At 43.5% G+C, this 20696-nt stretch overlaps 1 protein-coding gene across 1 annotated transcript; it reads right to left on the bottom strand.

The window, feature by feature from the left end:
- Nucleotides 1-17962: 17962 nt before the first annotated feature.
- Nucleotides 17963-18565, bottom strand: LOC141041218 (uncharacterized). The gene has a single exon (XM_073507338.1). The coding sequence runs from the start codon at nucleotides 18563-18565 to the stop codon at nucleotides 17963-17965; it is 603 nt and encodes a 200-aa protein (XP_073363439.1).
- Nucleotides 18566-20696: the final 2131 nt, after the last annotated feature.

Raw genomic sequence — 20696 nt, forward strand, 5'->3', positions numbered from 1 at the left:
GGATCCATGTATGAGAACAAAGTGTGGACTTTGGTTGACTTGCCCGTTGATCGGCAAGCCATCGAGAATAAATGGATCTTCAAGAAGAAGACTGGCGTTGACGGCAATGTTACTTTCTAGAAAGCTCGACTTGTTGCAAAAGGTTTTTGACAAGTTCAAGGAGTTGACTACAATGAGACCTTCTCACCCGTAGCGATGCTTAAGTCCGTCCGAATCATGTTAGCAATTGCTGCATTTTATGATTATGAAATTTGGCAAATGGATGTAAAGACTGCATTTCTGAATGGATTTCTGGAAGAAGAGTTGTATATGATGCAACCTGAAGGTTTTATCGATCCAAAGGATGCTAACAAAGTGTGCAAGCCCCAGCGATCCATTTTTGGACTGGTGCAAGCATCTCGGAGTTGGAATAAACATTTTGATAGTGTGATCAAAGCATATGGTTTTATACAGACTTTTGGAGAAGCCTGTATTTACAAGAAAGTGAGTGGGAGCTCTGTAGCATTTCTAATATTATATGTGGATGACATATTGTTGATTGGAATTGATATAGAATTTCTGGATAGCATAAAAGGATACTTGAATTAGAGTTCTTCAATGAAAGACCCCGGTGAAGCTGCTTATATATTGGGCATTAAGATCTTTAGAGATAGATCAAGACGCTTAATTGGACTTTCACAGAGCACATACCTTGACAAAGTTTTGAAGTAGTTCAAAATGGATCAAGCAAAGAAAGGGTTCTTGCCTGTGTTACAAGGTGTGAAGTTGAGTTAGACTCAATGCCCGACCACTGCAGAAGATAGAGAGAAAATGAAAGGTGTTCCCTATGCTTCAGCCATAGGCTCTATCATGTATGCAATGCTATGTACCAGACCTGATGTGTGCCTTGCTATAAGTTTAGCAGGGAGCACTAGTTGGAAAAGGGGCTTTTACCCCGGTTCATAAGGGCCTTTAGTCCCGGTTCAGGAACCGGGACTAAAGGGTCGTTACTAATGCCCTAGCCCTTTAGTCCCGGTTCTTACATGAACCGGGACTAAAGGCCGTCCACGTGGCCGGTGCGGGGAGCCCAGGCAGGAGGGCCTTTGGTCCCGGTTGGTGCCACCAACCGGGACCAATAGGCATCCACGCGTCAGCACCTGGCAGGAGCTGAGGTTTTTGTTTTTTTTGAAAGGGGGGGGGGGGTTTGGGGGTTTTGGGGGGTTAATTTAGGTTGTTATTAGGTAGCTATTAGAGAGAAGTGTCCTCTCTTATATCTCCGTGCTTGGTTTACCAACGCTACGTACTGCTATGCCTAAACATGGCTTAGATTGAAGTGAAGGCAACATGTGGTGCATGTCGAAAGTAATACTAATCCGGACTTGATCAAGTTTGGATTGTACTACTTTCGACACGCACCACATGCATGTTGCCTTCACTTCAATCCAATCCATGTTCATTTCACCCGCTGATTTATAATAACTCTTCATGCACGCATCATGCATCATCATATATAATAACAAGTCCTACTAATCATCATCATACAACTTCTACTCGTTATTAATAACAAGTCATACGATCATCATCCTCACAGTCATCGAACCAACCCTACTTAATTGTTCTTAGCACATGATCATCAGTATTAGGTAGGACCGAAATACCCTCTTTAAGGTAAAATAACATAAAACAATATAGACCCTGACTCTCCATTATGGAGAATGGAGATCATCCTGTCTCCAATTCTTGCGCCTCGCTTCCTTTTGCTTCCAAGAAGCTCCTTGCGACTGTCCATACATTTTTTCCATTCTTTGATTTGCATGTCTCCACTTCTTTTAGAAATCCGGTATGGACAGTTGAGATTCGTAGGATGACCTGGTTGTATATTCAAAACATCAAGCCTACCATTCTGATACATGAAATGAGGCACACAATCCTCTGGGATTATCTGTTGAAAAACATAGTAATAACTTCATAGTTAGCAATGATAATGCACTAGTTTTAGAACTATGCAAAATATGCACGGATGTCGTAATAGTAAGAAATCTTACCAGGGTATCTCCATAGTAGTTACCGTAGTTCAACACGTGCACTAGTGGCACGTATGGAGGACCATAATGATGAGGAGTTTGATTGTAGATATTGTAATTCTCAATATCAGTACAAAATCCGACCAGATGAGTTTTCTCCTTATAAGTTAACTCAGAGCCATCGGTGTAGTAGGTTCTGTCTACCATGTTTCGCACATTGTTTGAACAATCAAAATAAGCTGTCAATGAAAATAAGCTGTCAACTATTTTGAAATGAACAATATAAATTAGCTAATAACTATGTTTGAGAAACTCACATAGCGGTAGAATTGGAGGCGTATCAACAAGGACCCAAATGTCCATATTGTCTTGCTCGATGTCAGGATCACCAAGATCCATGGTGACAAGCATACCCTCATCAAAACCATACATCTTGCAAAATGCTTCCCAATTTTTGCAACCAAAATGGGTTACGCTCTCAGAATTATACAGCTTTACTTCAAAATCTATATCATGATGGGTCCTTAGGTGAATTTTCTTTGTTTCCATACTTTCATGGTCTTCAAAACCCATCCTCTCCAAGACGTAGCGTCTTGCATGGCATGGGATAAGCTAGCCGAATTGTAAAAGATGAAAAGTACACGTTGAAATAGTTGAAGTCGTGCTTAATTACAAAAAAATAACACTTGTCGTCGTTGCGTACCGTTTCAACATCGAACGTCTCCTCCAGCTTAATACTGAAGCGCCGATCTTCGTCCAGGTGAGGCCTGTCGCACTGACCTCGGTCGTCGTGGCACCAGTCGCACTCCCCCGGGAGACTTTCGTCGTCCGAGTACGACATTTCCTATGTTCATATATAATTCAAATATTAAACATCTACAATTAAATATATGTACTAAAAAACCTAAGTTAGATCATTATTATTCATCACGGGTTGACTATCGGTTTGTCAAGTCTTTTCTTGAAAACTCTCAGCTCACGTGGTGTATACATTCGACCGTTGGTGATGGTCGCTCCTCCCTTTGTCCCCGTGTGCATTACACCAAAATGTCTAGCTAGCACACGGGAACAAAGGAGAAGCGACCCCCACGACAACAGTCGGGATTCTTCGTCCTCTCATATATATATGGTGGAACTCTCCCTCACTGATTCCTCTCTGACATTTGCGACCGTCGGTGATGGTAGCTCCTCCTTTCGTTCTCGAGTGCATTACACCAAATTGTCTAGCACACGGGAACGAAGGAGAAGCTACCCCCACGACAACAGTCGGGATTCTTCGTCCTCTCATATATGGTGGAGACTCGACAGACTTACAGTCAACCCGAAATATCGTTTAATTATCTTTCTAAAAGAGGATTTGGCTGGTCTCACCTCGATGTCGGAGGGGGCGGTGACGGGGATGATGGCGGGGATGATGGAGGGGCCGGGGGGGCTCCTAGATTTCTGCGAAAACAAAAACCCTATAAGCTATCAACTAATCATAGTGCTCTCCAATTTTAGCATTCAAAGTAGGATCGGAGTAGTTTTCCACTTTGAGCATTCAATAAGAAAAATCAAATCACAAAATAAAGTAGTATTCAAATTAGGATGCATTCAATTATAAGCAAAACTACATCATCTCCATGCGTCCGTACATCGCCGAATATTATCACTAATACACCTCGAATACTATCATACATATAGCATCGCTAGTACAGCTAGAACAGTAGCGCCCGACGGGTATCGGCGCGGGCGGTGGACACCCAAAGGGACGGAACCATCACAGGATCATAGCTCCAGTGAGATCCCTGAAGAACCTGCCAGGTATTGTCGAACCTGCCCTCCAACGCAACCATGTAGCGACGGACGTGCTGGTCCTCCTCGCTGACACGGTGACGTACCACCTCCGCGGTGTCCGGAAGCCTCGGCACCGTCACTGGCCCACGCGAGCGCCACCAAACAAGGATCGGGTCAACGACAGGCTGGTTCCTCACCAACCTACGCCCACCGGAAGGTAGCACCTCCCAAAACCAGCCCGGCGGAGCCCAGTCCCGGACATGGCCCCTCTGATCAAGCCGGCCTCCTCCGCCGAGTCGACGACGAGGATGCGGGATAGGCATCGTCGACGTCGATGCGGGAATAATTGCTTTAACTAAAAAAACAAACTAGTTCTATTAATTTCCTTACTATAAATAGAATAAAGTAGTACTTACTACAAATAAACTAGCTAGTTTAACTAGTTCTATTATTTTTCTAACTAATTCTATTAAACACTTTCTAAGTAGTACTTACTAAAAGTTATCGGGGAGGGGGGTACATATATCGACAACGACATACCCGATAAAAAATAAGAAGAGGAAGAAGACGAAAAAAAGAGGAGAAGAAGAAAGGAATAGAGGAGGAGATCGAAGAAAAAAAAAGAAAAAAAGAGGAGAAGAAGAAGGAATAGAGGAGAAGAAGAAAAAATAGAATAATTTCTTCTTCTTCTACTCTTTTTTTCTTCTTTTTCATCTTCTTATTTATTTCTCCTCTTCTTCTTATTCTTCTTCTTCTTCTTCTTCTTCTCCTTCTTCCTCTTCTTATTTTCCTTTTTCTCTCCTTCTTTTTCTTCTAAATATGAACATACATAAATGACTTCTAAATATGAAAAATCTAAACTACACATCTAAATTACAACAACTAAATTAACTACACATCTAACTACACATCCAAATTAATACAACTAAATTACAAATCTAAATTAAACTACGTACAGTACTATAGCTAGGGGGCGCGGCGGCAGCGGCGGCGGCCATTATAGGGAGGAGGAGGGGATCGGGGCGGCGCTCACAGGGAGGCGGAGGGCGACGGCGACCGCGGCGGGCTGGGGGCGGAGGGCGGTGACGGTGACGTATATGGGGCGACTGCTCGGGGGCGCGCGGCAGAGGCCGACGGCGACGGCGGCGGGGGGGGGGGGGGGAGGACGACGGCGACGGGCGATGGCGTAGGCTCGGGGGCACGGGCGACGGCGACGACGATGGGGTAGCCTGGCAGCGTAGATCGAGCTCGCGGCGTCGTCGGGCGGGGGGACACTGGCGATGGAAATCAGAAAATTTCCAAAGTGCTACTTATATAGCAAAGGCTTTGGTCCCGGTTGGTGGCTCCAACCGGAACCAATACCCACCCTTTGGTCCCGGTTGGTGCCACCAACAGGGACTAAAGGCCTCTTTTCACCAGCGCAAAGGGCGGGAAGCAGAGGGCTTTGGTCCCGGTTGGTGGCACCAACCGGGACCAAAGGGGAGCATTGGTTCCGGTTGGAGCCACCAACCGGGACTAATGTGCTGGCGCGGTGCGGTGGGAAGTTTAGTCCCACCTCGCTAGCTGAGAGAGCTCAGCACCTGTTTATAAGCTGCGCTGCAGCTCAGGTGCTGAGCTCCTCTCTAATATGCAGGCATTATACATGCCTACCTTTGTCATTGCCATGTTGGGCCTATTGGGCCTGCGGGCCTGCATCCTGGCCCATGTGCAGATGGGTTTCTAGTCGTATGCAGGCTGTGTGGCCCATTAGGCGGCATTTTTTTTATTTTTTCCAGTATTTTTTTGTTTTTTGAATTATTTATTTTCTTTTGATTTTTGCTTTATTTTTTTACTCTTTTTGCTTTTAGCTCAGAATAATTATAAACTTTCTGTTAATCCATTAGTTTCCAAATTTGAATAGTTTAAATTTCATCTGGAAACTCGTGTGTTACAAAGGGATTTCATATTTTAAACCTAATTTGAACTCCTAACTTTTTGTGTGTTCAAAATGCACCATTCAAAGCCACATCATCATTTTTCAATCCTTTCTGACTTCATTTGTTATTTTTCATGCATTTACTAATTATTTTGAACTATAAGACCCTAAAATTGAAAAGCATTTCAAATGAACTCTGAAAAGGCTGAAAGTTGGCATGATATCATCATTTCATCCACATAGCATGTGCAAGAAAGTTGAGAGGGTTACGGCAAAAACTGGATGCACTTCGTGTACAAAACGGACAATCTCTTTCAAAGTATCAGGATTTCATCGGGAAACTCTTCTGTTACAAAGGGATTTCATTTTTTAAACCTTATTTGAACTCCTGACTTTTTGTGTGTTCAAAATGCACCATTCAAAGCCACATCATCATTTTTCAATCCTTTCTGACTTCATTTGTTATTTTTCATGCATTTACTAATTATTTTGAGCTATAAGACCCTAAAATTGAAAAGCATTTCAAATGAACTCTGAAAAGGTTGAAAGTTGGCATGATATCATCATTTCATCCACATAGCATGTGCAAGAAAGTTGAGAGGGTTACGGCAAAAACTGGATGCACTTCGTGTACAAAACGGACAATCTCTTTCAAAGTATCAGGATTTCATCCGGAAACTCGTCTGTTACAAAGGGATTTCATTTTTTAAACCTTATTTGAACTCCTGACTTTTTGTGTGTTCAAAATGCACCATTCAAAGCCACATCATCATTTTTCAATCCTTTCTGACTTCATTTGTTATTTTTCATGCATTTACTAATTATTTTGAGCTATAAGACCCTAAAATTGAAAAGCATTTCAAATGAACTCTGAAAAGGTTGAAAGTTGGCATGATATCATCATTTCATCCACATAGCATGTGCAAGAAAGTTGAGAGGGTTACGGCAAAAACTGAATGCACTTCGTGTACAAAACGGACAATCTCTTGCAAAGTATCAGGATTTCATCCGGAAACTCGTCTGTTACAAAGGGATTTCATTTTTTAAAACTTATTTGAACTCCTGACTTTTTGTGTGTTCAAAATGCACCATTCAAAGCCACATCATCATTTTTCAATCCTTTCTGACTTCATTTGTTATTTTTCATGCATTTACTAATTATTTTGAGCTATAAGACCCTAAAATTCAAAAGCATTTCAAATGAACTCTGAAAAGGTTGAAAGTTGGCATGATATCATCATTTCATCCACATAGCATGTGCAAGAAAGTTGAGAGGGTTACGGCAAAAACTGGATGCACTTCGTGTACAAAACGGACAATCTCTTTCAAAGTATCAGGATTTCATCCGGAAACTCGTCTGTTACAAAGGGATTTCATTTTTTAAAACTTATTTGAACTCCTGACTTTTTGTGTGTTCAAAATGCACCATTCAAAGCCACATCATCATTTGTCAATCCTTTCTGACTTCATTTGTTATTTTTCATGCATTTACTAATTATTTTGAGCTATAAGACCCTAAAATTCAAAAGCATTTCAAATGAACTCTGAAAAGGTTTTCTTTCTACTTACAACAAAAACTTATTTATTTTATTTCTAATTACTTATGTCTTTTACTTTAATTATTTTATTTTTATTTATTTTACTGCTGCTATTTTTATTTATTTTACTTGCTGCTATTTTTACTTAATTAATTAAGGTTTATTTATTGTAGTTACTATAGTTTATTTTATTTTATTTTATTAAGGTTTATTTAGTTTTATTTATTTTATTAAGGTTTATTTATTTTATAAATATAAAAAATGAACATAGATGCACTTATAGAGAAAATTCAACCTAAATTCATACTAAATTTCTATGAAATTTACTATGAATTTAAGTCAAATTTCCTGTATAAGGGCATCTACTTTCACTTTAATAGAAGCTCAACAAGGCATAGAGGGACGGGCTTATAAACTGGTGTGAGCGCCCTTCGGTTGGCGAGGTGGGACTAAACACTGGCCACAACTAGGACCAGCCCTTTAGTCCCGGTTTGTGGTATGAACCGGGACTAAAGGGTGGTGGGCCAGGAGCGTGGCCCATTGGTCCCGGTTTGTACCACCAACCGGGACCAAAGGGTCCATACGAACCGGGACCAATGCCCACGAGGCCCCGGCCGCCCCCCTGGGCTCACGAACCGGGACCAATGCTCACATTAGTCCCGGTTCATGACTGAACCGAGGCTAATGTGAAAACTGCCCTGTGACCTAAGCCCTGTTTTCTACTAGTGGAGGTACCAAAGTAATCCAGGAGTGGATCACTGGACAGCGGTCAAGAACATCCTGAAATACCTAAAAAGGACTAAGGATATGTTTCTCGTTTATGGAGGTGACAAAGAGCAAGTCATAAATGGTTACGTCGATGCAAGCTTTGACACTGATCCAGATGACTCTAAGTCACAAACCGGATACGTGTTTATATTGAATGCTAGAGCTGTCAGTTGGTGCAGTTCTAAGCAAAGCGTCGTGGCGGGATCTACATGTGAAGCAGAGTACATAGCTGCTTCGGAAGCAGCAAATGAAGGAGTCTGGATGTAGGAGTTCATATCCGATCTAGGTGTCATACCTAGTGCATCGGGTCCAATGAAAATCTTTTGTGACAATACTGGTGCAATTGCCTTGGCAAAGGAATCCAGATTTCACAAGAGAACCAAGCACATCAAGAGACACTTCAATTCCATCCGTGATCAAGTCAAGGAGGGAGACTTAGAGATTTGCAAGATACATACGGATCTGAATGTTGCAGACCCATTGACTAAGTCTCTCTCACGAGCAAAACATGATCAACACCAAGACTCCATGGGTGTTAGAACCATTACTGTGTAATCTAGATTATTGACTCTAGTGCAAGTGGGAGACTGAAGGAAATATGCCCTAGAGGCAATAATAAAGTTGTTATTTATATTTCCTTATATCATGATAAATGTTTATTATTCATGCTAGAATTGTATTAACCGGAAACTTAGTACATGTGTGAATACATAGACAAACAGAGTGTCACTAGTATGCCTCTACTTGGCTAGCTCGTTGAATCAAACATGGTTAAGTTTCCTAGCCATTGACATGAGTTGTCATTTGATTAACGGGATCACATCATTAGAGAATGATGTGATTGACTTGACCCATTCCGTTAGCTTAGCATTTGATCGTTTAGTATATTGTTATTGCTTTCTTCATGACTTATACATGTTCCTATGACTATGAGATTATGCAACTCCCGAATACCGGAGGAACACTTTGTGTGCTACCAAACGTCACAACGTAACTGGGTGATTATAAAGGTGCTCTACAGGTGTCTCCGATGGTACTTGTTGAGTTGGCATAGATCAAGATTAGGATTTGTCACTCCGATTGTCGGAGAGGTATCTCTGGGCCCTCTCGGTAATGCACATCAATATAAGCCTTGCAAGCAATGTGACTAATGAGTTAGTTGTGGGATGATGCATTACGGAACGAGTAAAGAGACTTGCCGGTAACGAGATTGAACTAGGTATTGAGATACCAATGATCGAATCTCGGGCAAGTAACATACCGATGACAAAGGGAACAACGTATGTTGTTATGCGGTTTGACCGAAAAAGATCTTCGTAGAATATGTAGGAACCAATATGAGCATTGCTACCTCTTGAGCATTGCGTTGGTTTTCCCTTGAAGTGGAAAGGGTGATGCAGTAAAGTAGCATAAGTATTTCCCTTAGTTTTTTAGAACCAAGGTATCAATCCAGTAGGAGACCACGCCCGAGTCCCACACACCTACACAAACAAATAAGAACCTCGCAACCAACGCGATAAAGGGGTTGTCTATCCCTTCACGGTCACTTACGAGAGTGAGATCTGATAGAGATGATAAGATATTTTTTTTGGTATTTTTATGATAAAGAGTAAAAGTAAAGAGAGCAAAATAAACGACGCCAGAAATAGCTTGTTGTCGGGAGATTAATATGATGGAAAATAGACCATGGGGCCATAGGTTTCACTAGTGGCTTCTCTCAAGATAGCATAAGTATTACGGTGGGTAAACGAATTACTGTCGAGCAATTGATAGAATTGAGCATAGTTATGAGAATATCTAGGTATGATCATGTACATAGGCATCACGTCCGTGACAAGTAGACCGACTCCTGCCTGTATCTACTACTATTACTCCACACATCGACCGCTATCCAGCATGCATCTAGAGTATTAAGTTCATAAGAACAGAGTAACGCTTTAAGCAAGATGACATGATGTAGAGGGATAAAATCATGCAATATGATATAAACCCCATCTTTTTATCCTCGATGGCAACAATACAATACGTGTCGTTTCCCCTACTGTCACTGGGATCGAGCACCGCAAGATTGAACCCAAAGATAAGCACTTCTCCCATTGCAAGAAAGATCAATCTAGTAGGCCAAACCAAACTGATAATTCGAAGAGACTTGCAAAGATAACCAATCATACATAAAATAATTCAGAGAAGATTCAAATATTGTTCATAGATAATCTCGATATAAACCCACAATTCATCGGATCTCGAGAAACACACCGCAAAAAGAAGTGTTACATCAAATAGATCTCCAAGAGAACCGAGGAGAACTTTGTATTGAGATCCAAAGAGAGAGAAGAAGCCATCTAGCTAATAACTATGGACCTGAAGGTCTGAGGTAAACTACTCACACATCATCGGAGAGGCTATGGTGTTGATGTAGAAGCCCTCCGTGATCAATCCCCCCTCTGGCGGAGCGCCGGAAAAGGCCCCAAGATGGGATCTCACGGGTACAGAAGGTTGCGGTGGTGGAAATAGGGTTTTTGCTCCTCTGCTGATGGTTTGGGGGTACGTAGGTATATATAGGAGGAAGAAGTAGGTCGGTGGAGCTACGAGGGGCCCACGAGGGTGGAGGGTGCGCCCAAGGGGGTAGGCGCGCCCCCTACCTCGTGGCTTCCTCGTTGGTTGCTTGACGTCCACTCCAAGTCCTCTGGATCACGTTTGTTCCGAAAATCACGTTCCCAAAGGTTTCATTCCGTTTGGACTCCGTTTGATATTCTTTTTCTGTGAAACACTGAAATAGGCAAAAAAACAGCAATTTGGGCTAGGCCTCCGGTTAATAGGTTAGTCCCAAAAATAATATAAAAGTGTATAATAAAGCCCATTAATCATCCAAAACAGAATATAATATAGCATGGAACAATAAAAAATTATAGATACATTGGAGACGTATCAAGCATCCAGGTTCCGCTATTGGTTATTGACCGAAGACATGTCTCGGTCATGTCTACATAGTTCTCGAACCCGTAAGGTCCGCAAGCTTAACGTTCGGTGACGATCGGTATTATGAGTTTATGTGTTTTGATGTACCGAAGATAGTTCGGAGTCCTGGATATGATCACGGACATGACGAGGAGTCTCGAAATGGTCGAGACATAAAGATCAATATATTGGACGACTATGTTTGGACATCGGAAGGGTTCCGAGTGAGTTCGGGCATATACTGGAGTACCGGGGGGTTACCGGAACCCCCCCGGGAAGTGTAATGGGCCTTAGTGGAGAGAGAGAGGGGCGGCCAGGGCAGGCCGCGCCCCCCCTAGTCCGAATTGGACTAGGTAAGGGGGGTGGCGCCCCTTTCCTTCTCCCTCTCTCCTCCTTCCTTCTCTCCTACTCCTACTACATGGAAGGGGGGAATCCTACTCCCAGTGGGGGTAGGACTCCCCATGGGGCACGCCATAGGAGGGCCGGCCCTCCCCCTCCTCCACTCCTTTATATACGGGGGAGGGGGCACCCCATAGACACACAAGTTGATCATTGATCTTTTAGCCGTGTGCGGTGCCCCCTCCACCATAATCCACCTCGGTCATATCGTCGTAGTGCTTAGGCGAAGCCCTGCGCCGGTAACTTCATCATCACCGTCATCATGCCGTCGTGCTGACGAAGCTCTCACTCGAAGCTCTACTGGATCGTGAGTTCGTGGGACGTCGCCGAGCTGAACGTGTGCAGATCGCGGAGGTGCCATACGTTCGGTACTAGGATCGGTCGATCGTGAAGACGTACGACTACATCAACAACGTTGTCATAACGCTTCCGCTTTCGGTCTACGAGGGTACGTGGACAACACTATCCCCTCTCGTTGCCGTGCATCACCATGATCTTGCGTGTGCGTAGGATTATTTTTGAAATTACTACGTTTCCCAACAGGTAGTACCGCTCCAGCGGTTCTACCGCCCTTACCATAGGCTGGTCTAGCTCCTGCTACGCCAACGGTAGTACCGCAGTTCCCTGCGGTGGTACCGTGGTCCCGTGCGGTAGTATCGCTTGCCAGGTGTTGTAGTACCGCGCGTCGCGTGCTGAGTTAATGGATAACAGTTGGATTTGTCCTTGCACTATATAAGGGGAGTCTTCTTCTCTGAGTTGACTACCTCTTCCATCCCCAAGCTCCATTGTTGCTCTAAGCTCCATTTTCGCCTGATCTCTCTCCCTAGCCAATCAAACTTGTTGATTTTCTAGGGATTGGTTGAGAAGGCCACGATCTACACTTCCGCCAAGAGAAATTTGATTCCCCCCACTAATCCCTTGCGGATCTTGTTACTCTTGGGTGTTTGAGCACCCTAGATGGTTGAGGTCACCGCGGAGCCATATTCCATTGTGGTGAAGCTTCGTGGTGTCGTTGGGAGCCTCCAATTAAGTTGTGGAGATTGCCCCAACCTTGTTTGTAAAGGTCCGGTCGCCGCCTCCAAGGGCACCAATAGTGGAATCACGGCATCTCGCATTGTGTGAGGGCGTGAGGAGAATACGGTGGCCCTAGTGGCTTCTTGGGGAGCGTTGTGCCTCCACACCGCTCAAACGGAGACGTACTTCCCCTCAAAAGGAAGGAACTTTGGTAACACATCCTCGTCTTCACCGGCTCCACTCTTGGTTATCTCGTGCCTTTACTTGTGCAAGCTTATTTGTGTTATATCCCTTGCTTGCTTGTGTGCTTGTTGTTGTTGCATCATATAGGTTGCTCACCTAGTTGCACATCTAGACAACCTACTTTGATGCAAAGTTTAAATTGATAAAGAAAAGATAAAAATTGTTAGTTGCCTATTCACCCCCCCTTTAGTCAACTATATCGATCCTTTCAGGGGTAACCCAACCTATGTGATCGGGGATCCCGCGAATTAGGACCTGGGGAAACAATCCAGCGGTCAACTGAGGAAAGCATCCTTAATTAACCCACTCCATTGGAGATACAATAATACTCTGTAAGGCAGACTGACTTTTGTCTTAATGTATTCCAAAGCTTGTGTAAGTAAGATGCTAACCTACAGAGCATTTTTTTGGAGGAACACACCTATGTGAGCCCGACTGCTGGTCACGGTCTATGAGATCGGGTAATCTCTAGGAAGCTCGTGAGAAGGTATGGAGTATGACTAATAAGCTCCACCGTGTGGTTTAGCCTTCGACAGCCACGTATCAGCTGACAATAGGCGAACCTTCTGCACGCCAAACTGACAATTCAAGGCATAGTCCATTGTTCAGTTGTGAACAAGTCTAATCCTGTTACTCTAGGTGGAAGTTCAACTTAACAGTCTCCGCTGAAATTTCTGATATATCAAACATTGTTCGGAACAATTGACAAACTTATGTGCCTCGAGATATGGTGGGGGATTGTTGAATCATAGATGGGCTTTAGGCCCATATGAACAATGATTCCTGGTTAATCTTGAGGCCCATGTGGGATATGGCAGCTGGTGGGTAATTTAGTACCACCTTGCTAGTTGAGGAGAGTTGAGACCCCTTTATAAGGGCTGCTCTACCACTTGCCACTGGGAGCTTGGGAAGAGGAGTGGTACACGCGCGCTCCTCCTCCGCCGCACGCCTCGCCATGACACGACGCGCGCGGGTTTTGGGAATGAGCTGAGTCGAAGCTTATTTTTGCCAGTGAGGAACGAATTAATTAATCGGGGATTAATTAACGAGTCACTAACAGATGCGTCACTGTCCGAGACGTTGGACCGTGGGCTGGTTGTGTTCCCGAGATTTGCCGACTCCATTCGTGGGTGTGCTACCCTTCTCCGGGAACGACGACTCCCTTCCCGTTGTGGGCCTCCGCCCAGGCCCACGACTTCCTACCCGACGGCCTATATACGAAGGCTCTCGCCAGTAGAGTGACCTAGTTCAGTTCACTCACTCCCTCTCGCGTAACCCTATCCATCATCTACTGTTCCTCACTCTGAGCTGCCTCCGGCATCCCATCCCGACGACCGTGTGCATGGTTGGTCGGGAGAGTAGGTGCCTCCAGAAGCCTGACGTTCGAGATCCTGCCTGGGAGAACGACAATAAGGTTTTTGGGGAGCGTCTTGACACGACTACTCCCGATCCGTCTCCATCTCTCCATCCGCCTCTGCTTCCACTACTTCCCCTGCATCGACACCGTGGTCGACGACGCCACCGCTAAGAAGTAGGCCACGGACGGCGCCGAGGTTGTTGCTGCCGCCGCCGCGTTTGCCTGGCCAGCCGGAGGGTATGATATGTTCATCCCTCGTTTACTCGTACTTGTGCTAGCCGTATATGTACTGCTTATAGATGGTTTGCTTCTATATTCTGTACATGCTAGTATGCTTAGGTATTGGTATGAGATGCATACCGTATTTGCCATGCCTACTGTTTAGTCGTGGATTAGTCTAATCGGAAAAGTGCTAATATTTCCAAAAGGTTTCCAAGTTGAAACACATATCGTTTCTAGATTTTCCGAGAGCCCAAAGGGCTGCCGTGGAAAACATATTTGCAGCAGAGGTAGAGCTACCAGCCCACCAATTTAAGTAAAATCTGCAGGAGGCCCAAAATTAGTAAGCTCAGTAATCACACTCTCCACCAATGCAATGTCACTAATTGAGGAGCGCTCCTCGCAACGATTAGTCGGGGAGCGCTCCCCGCGCGCCAAGTGTCACGCGCGGAGCGGTCGTGAGACTTTTCCGAGGCGCTTCGTGCACGACACTTGTCGCGCACATGGCGTCTCCCGTGTTTTCCGGTTTCCGGTTTCCCTTTCTGGTTTTTCCTTTTTTCACTTTAGTCCTTATACTTTTAATGTTTTGTAAAACCTTTTGATCTGTTTTGAGATCTGTTTCTCTCTGGTGTGGGCGAACTGTCGTGGAGCACTGTTCTTTCTTTGCTGTCGTCTCCGCCCGTCGCGGCCGCCGCTCTTGTCGCGTGGTTACAGCGTCCCCTGTCCCGGCCGCCGCGCTTGTTGCCTGCTCTTACGGTGGTCCTTCTTTAGCGTCGACCGTGCTTCCCCGTTCGCGATATCGCCGTTCCCTACCGGTTGCCTTCGTGGGTTCCCTGTTTCTCGTTTCTCTTTTTGTTCCCATTATATTTCCGGGATATGGAGATTTATGGGGTAGTTACGGGTGGGGAGTACCAACACTATCAGATGTCAAGTTTCAACTGGGTTTTGTGGGATTAGTTCTTGATAATCATTGTGTTCCTTGCAGTTATGGCTTGTCCTTTTTGCCGTATGCCTGGTGGCCCGTGTTCTTCTGTTGATTCTTCTGTAGATGGGTTCAGTGTGGTCCTAGACCGGCGTTGTTGGAGGCGTGTTGTAAGAATATCATTTTATAATTGTTCAATTTTTGGCACACACGCTTATTTCTTTTGGTGCTGCTCTTGCTGTTTAGGTTTTGATTATGATCCTTGTTTTGTTTGTTGTGCAGTATGTTTCGTGCAGTGTTAGAGCTCATCTTGCTCGTTACATCGAGGAGTGTAAGGCTTTAGCCATAAGGAGGGGTGACAAACATACTGATCTTGCTCTTCAGTGCAATGAGGGTTATTTGTATGGTGTTCTATTTATTCATGGTCTGTTGAGGAGCAAATTCCATGGTCCTTCCTGGGAACGATTGGTTAGTGATTATGGTGTTCGTCCTCGTGATATAATGACCATTAGGCTTGAACATTATGGAACATGGATTGGTATTGATTTTTATCGTGTTGGTCGTGGAGATGCGTTGTCTCCTTTACCGTCTGTTGGTAAGGTTTATTTTTAAGGAAGTTTTTAGCTTGTTTTATTGCACATGATGATTTTTCTGTTCCCTTGAGCCTGTGTAATTATATTTTGTAGCTCTTGATGGTTCGAGCGACTCCGAGATGGAACTTGTTGGGAGTTGTTATTACACCCGTGGTGTTTTTCTTAATTATCAGCAGATGTATTTCATGAGGTGTCAACTCTTTGATGATGTCTACATACCATGTTGTCCTTTTGTTCACAGGATTGATTCCATGAATGTTAATGGTCATCATATGGTCAGATTTTTTTCCATTGTTTTTTCTTTGTTTCTGTTTATTTATTTATTTTTATTATCTCTTCTATTTATAGTTTTGAATTTTTGTTCTATTTCTGATAGCTTGATGTTTTTTGTCAGGTTATTCCTGGTATTGTTGTGAGGAGTTTGAAGGAGTTTGTGACTTTTCCTAGGACTGACATTTTAACCCTTGAAGTTACTTTGGAATCTGGTGATGATGATATATATGTGAGCACTCCTTGCTCCTACTTCATTGGCTTGGGTAGTAGAATGGTGTTCAAACAGGAAGGTTTCAGTGATTTTCTCCAGGTATCGTCTATTGAAGTAAACAGCTTGGTGCTGATAACTTTCAAAGAGCGTGATGGGAGGCTTGTTGTTATCTTCAATCTTCTGCCACAGTGATGTTAGTTATAGCCTTTGAACATAAATGGATTTTGTTTAAAAATCTATGGTACGGTTTAATGTTATCTAGATATATGAAACGATATGAACCTAAGTGTTCATTGTTGTTGTATGTTTGTAGAAGAGGTATGGCTGTGCATCTCTTTTAAATATGTTTTTTTGGACGGATGTTATTTAATTGGGGTCATAGTTATCAATACAGTAGAGGCACGTGTGTTGTTTACTCTGAGGCACGGCTGTGCATCTCTTTTATGTGAGGCACGTGGATTAAGCAAATGAAGGCACAGAATTGAAGTCAGTGCAGGCACGGTCATGAGGAGGCACGGGTATACCGAGAGGTACGTGTGTGCAGCGCCAAAGTTGTACGGGCGAGATATTATGGGTTTCATGCGAGAGGCACGTGTGTGTGTAGTACGTAGAGTTACTATTGGTTTTATGTGAGGCTCGTGGATTGAGCAAAACGGAGGCATGGAATTATAGTCAGTACAAGCACGGTTGTGGAGGTACGGGTATACTGAGAGACGCGTCTGTGCAGCACCAAAGTTACATTGGTGATCACGCGTGCGGAGCACGTAGAGTTACTGTGGGTTTCATGTGAGGCACGTTGATCAAGCAAACAGAGGCACGGAAGTGCAGTCAGTACAAGCACGGTTGTGTGGAGGCACGGTTTTGAACCCTCTTGCTGCTGTCAAGATTCTAGAGGCACGGATGTACGGCAGTAGAGGCATCGGTCCGAATATCTGGTTAGAGTGGCTCGGTTGTGGATGCACAGGTGTGAAGTCTCTAGGGTCACGGGTGCGTGGCACCACAGGCATGGATTGAGTAGACACTTAGTGAGCCACGCTTGTACATAGGTCAGTTGCACACAGTAGTGTAGTTTTGTGGCATCGTGCAGAACTGGTGTACGGAGAGGAACCTGTGTACAATAGCAAGGATGTTCTGAATGGACGGAGCGGTGTTTGATGTGAAATGGAGGCAAGGATTTTTTCCAATGTGGTTAAAGTAACAAAGTTCTCGTCGCTTGTGACTGTGTACCGAATGATCTTCTGCAATATTTATGAATTGTTCACGCTAATGTTTAATAAGCATTGTACTGAAAGTTTACAACGATATCATCACATATTCTTGTAAATGCACGATGCATCTTGTAAAGGTTGAGTATGAAAATTATAATACAATATCGTGCGAGATATCTCTCGTTCTATAATCATGGATACAATATATGCTTGCTCAGTACTGGGACATAACTTACTAATTGCATTTCGACATGCAAAACGTAGTATGCATTTGTACATGAGCACACCACTGTGTTCAAAGTTCAAACGTAAAATAGTAATACAATACACACAGCATCTTTGAGCAACAACAAACATATTTACAACATAGGTTCATACAATCTAAATTATGATAATAGTAGTTCCTATTAGTTTAATGTAGACATCCATTTTCTCGCAATTTACCAACCACTGTTTCCCTTCCGGCGCCTCCAGGCGCTGGAAGATCCCTCGTCATTGCTCTTATGTGGGCGGAGTCTTTCTTTCATTGGTTGTTGGTGGAGGTGACGTAGCCCGTTCTTGATGATTAGGATTCTACGGTAAACTCGTAGCTAACATACCCGTCCTTTGCCGCGTACTCAAGGTGTATCAGGGAAAGTGGCTTCCACTCCCAGAACTGGTGCTTCTCCTTTGGGAATGATTTCTTCATGTTCTTGTATGAGGGGTCGATGATGGCCGCTGCAAGGTCAGCCATGGAGTCCCTTTCTCCACCACCCTTGATGCAGAATAGCCTCTGGATGTCGACGTGGTGCTCGTCTGGAATTTTGATCCATGCACGGGCAAGCATGGTCTTGTCGTTCCTAGTGTCGACGCTAGTGAAAGTTACCACTTTCCGTTGCAGGAAGTCAACTAACGCCTGGGAGCGCTCGGATCTGCAGTAGTGGTATACAAGGACATGCTCGCGCATGGCAAGTTGGACGACGGCGATCCCTTGTCGTATGTAACTGCTCTTACGTGTGTACTCGAGGTCGAGGCCGACGAACTTGTTCTTCTCCTCCTTTAGCCATTCTTCGTACTTTTTGATGATCCGCTCCATGGTCCTTGGGTCGTTGGTGTACACCACCTCGAGCACGGTTGTACCGTGGGTAGTGATGTGTTCGGTGAGTGTTGTTAGTTTCCCGTCGTCCATGGCTGGAGGTGTGCGGTGGTGAATTGCGGCCGACGAGAAACTTTCGAGGAAGAGGATGAAATGGAGTCGGAAAAGTGAAAGGGTTCTTTTGTCGTGCAAAAAAGGAAACCGCCAAAGAGCAGTTGCTAGTCACGCAGCGGTTCCAGGCGTAGAATTTCGAAAACAGGGGTTTGTTTTATCCGGTTTTTTTTAAAGATTTTCACTTGTCTTGTTCATTGAATTTTTTTATTCGTTGCGTGCTGCCTGCGTGATCCATATGTGCGTATTTCATCTTTGGCTGTGAAAGTAATCGTGTAAACGGTAGAACACTCAGCAGATGCATGGTCGTGCCTTTGTTGTGAAAATGTTTTTTTAATTAATAATCTTCCTTGGTTAGGGAGGCACGGTGTTTATGTTATTTGGTGCACAAGTGTGTGTTTAGGAAAAGTTGAAGTAAATATAGTTTGGATTTGAAAACGGAGTCATGTTTGGTTTTTAATTGAGATATGTTTCACTAGATGGTTTGAATAAGTTTGATAACATGGCATTGCTAGAGGTTTTGAATCACAAACTTATTCTTGTTTCGTTTGATTTTTGAAAATGAATCTTTTTGTTTTTTGGTTTTTTGAATTGTGAGCTTTTCAAAAGATAAGAACTACATTTTTTGGAATGAATCATTCCGATAGTTCAAACAGCATTTGTTGCAAAGGATCATTCCGATGGTTGAAATGGCAAGTTGAGTGTCCGTAAGAGCTACATAAGTTGCAAAAGATCATTCCGATAGTTCAAGCAAGTACATGGTCCATAATAGTTACATTACTCTACCATCCTAACTAGCAAACTTATAGTAATCAGTGTTTTGCTCCTGGAGGCTTCATCATGAAACGAGCGTTGAACATTCAAGGAGATACACCGTTTGCTTCCATTTTAGGTGCTGGTTCTGACGGAATCTACATAATGCGCTGAATGGTGATGGACACAGAACGGTCATGGCACTCTTTGAAATTCATTAGAACAACGTTCTTTTCAACGAAGGATGCAGCTGACATGAAGTCTCTGAAAGAAGACTTTTCTATTACCATCCTGCCGTCGTTTTTGGAGATGTAGTACGACGAAGGAGTGATGACATGGGTAGGTTCATCAGGAGCTTCAAGGGTCACCCTGCCATTGGTTGGCATGTCCACCCATCTCTTTAGTGTTGAGACAACGCTCCCCGGAATTTTCTAGAAGAAAATCGAAATTAAATATAAATTAAAACCGTTGATTTGTCACTTGGACAATAAATAAAAGAATGGCTGAATACGATGAGTGCACAAACATTAAGAAATTCCATATTGGAAGTAATATAATTCCTGGCATGTTCAGGTTTGTGTGTAAACAGATAAAACAACATATTAAGAGAACAATGGAAGTTTTTTTGTTTTAGGTTTGAATAAATAGGTTCTTTATAATTTTACATATAAGCAATATTACGTCAGTATTGTTTATATTACATATGCGCAAAATACGTTTGGTATTTTAATGAGGACAGTTGTAACCAACCATGACGTAGTCTTTGGTGTTTGTGGGAGTCAAGACATGGACAAATGGACGGCAACGGATGAAAGTATCTTCGAAAAGGCGTTGTAGAAAGAATCGTGTGTGGTCGTAGGTAAGCTCAATATCCTTAGAGTAGACACAGCAGTGAACATGGTCGAAATCGTCAGAAGAAAGATCATCGAGAGCTAGAAAAAGAAAAGGATTTTAAAGTTAGATAAAGTTATATCCAACACGGGGTTAATATTTTTTAGTTCGATTAATGCATATAAAATTACAGCGAAAGAAGATAAGTTTGTAATATAAAAATATTGCGAAAGAAGATAAGTTTGTAATATTAAATACCTACCAACATGGGGTAATGGAAGCAGTCTTTTGTCATCCCGATATGTTTGTATTTCGAGATTGAGACCCTCGTCTGGTAGTTCAAATTCTATGCGGTCTCCAGCACGAAGTTCATAATCATCCGCAAAGGTGTTCCACTCACCACCGTAGAACTTTGTGTAGTTCGCCCTATGCTTAAACAAAGCATTGTAAGACTTTCCTTCATTCGTAAGAAGGGCTGGCTCTACCTGCTCTTTACGCAATTTTCTTGCTTCTTTCTTCCTCTCGTCGA

This window comes from Aegilops tauschii, chromosome 2 (assembly GCF_002575655.3).
Source record: "Aegilops tauschii subsp. strangulata cultivar AL8/78 chromosome 2, Aet v6.0, whole genome shotgun sequence".
NCBI lineage: Eukaryota > Viridiplantae > Streptophyta > Magnoliopsida > Poales > Poaceae > Aegilops > Aegilops tauschii.

Coding starts and splice junctions, on each gene's coding strand:
- LOC141041218 (XM_073507338.1), bottom strand. CDS start 18,565: ATGGACGACGGGAAACTAACAACACTCACCGAACACATCACTACCCAC.